At 36.9% G+C, this 4,252-nt stretch overlaps 2 protein-coding genes across 4 annotated transcripts; both read right to left on the reverse strand.

The window, feature by feature from the left end:
• Window positions 1–40: 40 nt before the first annotated feature.
• Window positions 41–1,241, reverse strand: LOC112464530. Of its 2 annotated transcripts, none has more exons than XM_025031572.1 (4): window positions 1,216–1,241; window positions 978–1,094; window positions 386–553; window positions 41–265 (listed from the first exon to the last, which is right to left on the reverse strand). In XM_025031572.1, the coding sequence occupies exons 1-4, from the start codon at window positions 1,229–1,231 to the stop codon at window positions 75–77; spliced, it is 492 nt and encodes a 163-aa protein (XP_024887340.1). In that variant the 5' UTR covers window positions 1,232–1,241; the 3' UTR covers window positions 41–74. The 2 variants fall into 2 exon arrangements, with proteins under 2 accessions (XP_024887340.1, XP_024887339.1); XM_025031571.1 differs by lacking the exon at window positions 1,216–1,241 and adding an exon at window positions 644–767 and having other exon boundaries at window positions 45–265; window positions 978–1,088.
• A 376-nt stretch (window positions 1,242–1,617) lies between these two features.
• Window positions 1,618–2,562, reverse strand: LOC112464531 (brefeldin A-inhibited guanine nucleotide-exchange protein 1-like). 2 transcript variants are annotated; one of them, XM_025031575.1, is made up of 3 exons: window positions 2,222–2,562; window positions 1,826–2,131; window positions 1,618–1,693 (listed from the first exon to the last, which is right to left on the reverse strand). In XM_025031575.1, the coding sequence occupies exons 1-2, from the start codon at window positions 2,471–2,473 to the stop codon at window positions 2,000–2,002; spliced, it is 384 nt and encodes a 127-aa protein (XP_024887343.1). In that variant the 5' UTR covers window positions 2,474–2,562; the 3' UTR covers window positions 1,618–1,693; window positions 1,826–1,999. The 2 variants fall into 2 exon arrangements, with proteins under 2 accessions (XP_024887343.1, XP_024887341.1); XM_025031573.1 differs by having other exon boundaries at window positions 1,826–2,560.
• Window positions 2,563–4,252: the final 1,690 nt, after the last annotated feature.

The following is a 4,252-nucleotide window of genomic DNA, read 5'->3' on the forward strand; positions in this document are numbered from 1 at the left end:
GAAACAAGCTGTATTCTCAATATACTTGACAAATTAAGAAAGTGGTATAATTTTGCATATTGAAGAAAAAGAACTTACTGCCGTGTTTCAAGAAAGTCATTCAAGAATGTCATGAGGTCATAAAATCTAAATTTAGATTTCTTTAGTCCACGAATTTTAGCTGCCGATCCACTGGGAATGTAGGCTTTTGCCTTTTTGCGAGCTTTTGCATAATTATCTCGCAGATACTTCCAGCGAGCTTTAGCTTCCTCTGGACCAAGAGCACCTAACAAACATATACACATGTAATGTATAATTGATTTATAACGTATAAAATATCTATATGTGTATTCACAAAAGATAAGACATAGAGATATAGAGATAGAAATAAATTTAGATATAGTACCTCCTAAAAGATTGGATACTTCTAACCATAACGCATTTTTACGCAAATTTGTTCTCTGAGAAGCAGGTATAGTATAGTCGTAAAGTGCTCTCCTTTCCTTCACAGCCCCAATCAAGAGTTTATCCAAAGTATCTTTACATGCAGGACCTTCGGCAGTCTTTGCAGTGCCTTTGATTATTTAACAAATAGATAAATTTAATTCTTTTGTTATGAAACAATAAAATGTGCGTGAAGAATAAAAGGATGTAGTAAACGTACATATTGTCACAACATAATTTTCATCCACACAAATGCGATCTTCATCCTCCACATAATGCTTAAAGCATTCATGCTCGATAAAATTCGTAAAGCTGAACAGTCTCCCGCAATACCCACATTTGTGCTAAAAGGCAAGCATGCAATGTGAATAATGATGCATTAGGATGAAAAAGCCAAAGAGAAGGCATTGAAATCTTAAAACCATCATAACCTCGTATCGACATGCCGTGAACAGTGGATCGGATATGACCGAATGCAGCTATCACAGCTTTCATATAATAAATTATAATAAATAATTATAATAAATTTTATACAAAACTATTTATTAACTTACCTTTAATTGATCCGTATTCATTCTTCTCTCTTGTGCGTAACAATCCGTCCTGTGCGTAACAATCCTGCACCAGCCTGCACCAGTCTGCACTATCTATCGCTAGTTCCGCTACTTCCGCTAGAAATTGGATTTGGCGTAATGACAATAGCGTAAAGAGCGTAAAATAACTAGACGAAAGTTGATACTCAAATGAGATGATGTGATTGGTCGGCACAAGTTACGCCGCAGTTACGCTTACGCAAGTTACGCCGCATGTGACGGCACCCTGATTTGAAGTTACGACCTTTGCCAACTTATTGATATGACCGTGAAAAAGCTGGTCCCTATATACATCTCCATCTTCATTTAGATAGAGCGCATTGTGGTATACCCGTGCCATGACGGTTCTTTCCACCACGACTCTCGCCAAATCTAACTGGTTGGCGCTTGCCGCTGAAAGTAAGAAGTAAGTTCAGACGTCTCTGAGCACTCCGCTAAGATCAATTGCGAGATAAATAATTATATTCATGTACATTGCCAAATCGGATCGTTGTCCATTTCCACGTGGACCTTCCCTAGAAAATTATCCACGAGATCCTGTTTCTCGTCAGCTAGCGTAAGCTTTTTAAACTCTTCGCAGGAGGAAAGCTTTCTTTTTTTCCAAAAATACCCTCACACAAACGGATACAAGATGATTATTGATAGCATCCCGATCGCACTTAACTCGCACGCATAATCTGAAAAATATTATTATTAAACATCTTACATTTAAACATCTTACATTTACTTACATTTAACATCTTACATTTAAACATCTTACATTTACTTATACATTACATACAAAAATGATATTTATATATAAACAGTACCTATCTAAGTGAGCTAATGTCGACAGCAATCCCTGACGACATCTGATTAAATATGCGATATAAGGAGATCGCTTTTGATAATCCTCTCGAAGTGATTTGAAGAGCTTTCTACATCCATCGTCATTAAATAGACGCACGCAACGTAAAGTTTCATGAAGATGAGCTTAGACTTAGTTAACTAAGACTTAGCTCAGCTCCAGTTGTGCCGTTTGCTATGACAGAACTCTCCTGCTGATGTTCCCCATCAAGCCTCACGTTCTCTTCCTCCGCCTGAGTCTCCATTCGCGCGAAGATCACGTTGATCATCTGCGTGAGAGTCGCACAGGCTGTTGTTTGATTCACCAGGTTGCGCGACGACAAGTAAACGTTGTAAACAGTACGAATTGTTAACAGTACCGTATCCTCGTATACCTCCACATGCTGGCTTGTCATTACAGTCAGCAGAGCTTTAATAATCTGCAGCTGCACACTCTCATCGGTCTGTGGACCGGTGAAGCAACCGCAAATTGTCTCGACAATGCGCACAATCGGCAGCTTGTTAGGCTCCGTTGAATCAGGCACATTGCCAGTGAGATGGCTATATGCGATTAACTTCTGCAGGCAGTCCAGTGCTGTGTCACCACAATCCGTAGTGACTAGCTCTGACATGCTGACTCAAATAGCAAGAAGTACTTCTCAGCGGTAATGACATTTGAGTCGCTCTTAATTGGACTGTGGCCCAATTAAGGTTGTATGACCCGTAAGATCTCTGCCAAAAGTTTAAGAAACGTAACATAAAGCTAATTAACATATTTAAGAAGATATTCTTTACTGGAAAGTAATATTTATATTAATATTTTATTAAAATAACGGTTGCCTGTGTTTTTAAGAGCTATAGACATTTTTAGGCATATTTTCTCGTATGCAAACTTTCACTTTTAATGATTTTTAGAAAGACTGTACCTGACTTGCAACTGACACAAACGAAAATCTGAAAGTGTGAAAATCTTTAAAAAGTAACAAAACATAGTAATTACTATTTAAAAATACTAATGAAATTATATTACGTTATTTATTTACGTCATTTATTAATAAATTAAATACAATAGCTCTCATAAAAAAGTATTTTGATCGCGACAACGTCGCATTTTCTGTAAGTTGGTAGCATTGATCTCGCTCGACATCAGCTGCGTGAACGCAAAGTGTGTGCTCTACTGCTCTGAGCACGTGTAATATACAGAAACGTTTTACTTTCGGCATTTTCGTAGCGCAAGCGAAAACTAACCTCAAACGATGCGTTTGTATATTACACGTGCTCAGAGCACATGGAGCACACTTTCGATACACAAGAGGCTCTATTGGAAAAAGTAACGAACCTCTGTAGTATTTGTTATCCTTTACGGAGAGTGACGGAGAGAGGAGGTTCTAATGTGACGTCATAGTGCGCTGTTGCCGGATCTCTGTACTTACGAGTTCAGTGAGACCAAGCGAGACTGTTCTCTGTTTGGTTTTTATTCAATATTTCAGAAAATATCCTCGAAGTCATAATTTTTTTGGTTCTAATTTGTTTGTAAGATGTTTATTAATATTTCTGCAAAGTTTTAAAAGGATGCCATATTTTCTTCGATATTAATTTCTCAAATGAAGTTGAAAAAACAGTGAAACTTGATGAATTCCCATAAGAGCCCATGTTAAATTCAAATTGGTATAACTTTTGAACGGGCCTCGCAAACTTGTTCAAACTTGGCACAATGCTTTATTATTATAATACTCATCACCTGACAAAATTTGAAGAATTTGGCATTTTTTCTTCTAAGGGGTCATACAACCTTAAGGGCGTTTGAGATAACCTCTTCACCCTGCACAGCTGGTGTACATCTTTGATCTCGTTACGGAGGTCCTCTGCAAGATGGAAATATGAGTGACAAACTTATAATTAGCAACGAACTATCGCTTATAGCTACAGGCTTATTAGCCGGTATATTTATTTATTTCAGTATAAAATAATTTTTAAAACGTTCATATAATTGCAGACCTTCGGGAACACTAGCGCCTTCTTCTTTTAACATGAATAACTAAAAATCTATATTTCGGCTAATTACCGAGTTTATAAATATTTAATTAAAATTATCTGGGTGACTCACAAACCTTTTTAATCACACTTCATAACTCTTCATACAAAATACAAACGATTCCGTATAAAAACTTTTATTAATTTATCTACTTCGGCTAAATGCATGGTGTAAAAATAATTAATTAATTACAATTAAATGAATGACTCACAAACCTTTTCAATTGCACTTCAAAAGTCTTCATACGAAATACAAACGATTTCATATGGTAGATTCTTTCCCGGACATTCATTTCCGGTCAAATACATACGAATCAGCTTTGCAGGCTTGCTTAAGCCCGGTGTCCACGATGCAAGAACTGTGTCCAAGTTTCAGT

Source organism: Temnothorax curvispinosus, unplaced genomic scaffold, assembly GCF_003070985.1.
Source record: "Temnothorax curvispinosus isolate PA1 unplaced genomic scaffold, ASM307098v1 QBEX01014279.1, whole genome shotgun sequence".
Taxonomy (NCBI): Eukaryota; Metazoa; Arthropoda; class Insecta; order Hymenoptera; family Formicidae; genus Temnothorax; species Temnothorax curvispinosus.

Excerpts from the sequence above, each read along its gene's own strand:
- LOC112464530 (XM_025031571.1), bottom strand. The coding sequence starts at position 998 with ATGAATACGGATCAATTAAAG. Across the intron at positions 768-977 it reads TGAATACGGATCAATTAAAG|CACAAATGTGGGTATTGCGG; the intron begins GTAAGTTAATAA and ends CTTGCCTTTTAG. Across the intron at positions 266-385 it reads AGTATCCAATCTTTTAGGAG|GTGCTCTTGGTCCAGAGGAA; the intron begins GTACTATATCTA and ends TATGTTTGTTAG.
- LOC112464531 (XM_025031573.1), bottom strand. The coding sequence starts at position 2,473 with ATGTCAGAGCTAGTCACTACGGATTGTGGTGACACAGCACTGGACTGC.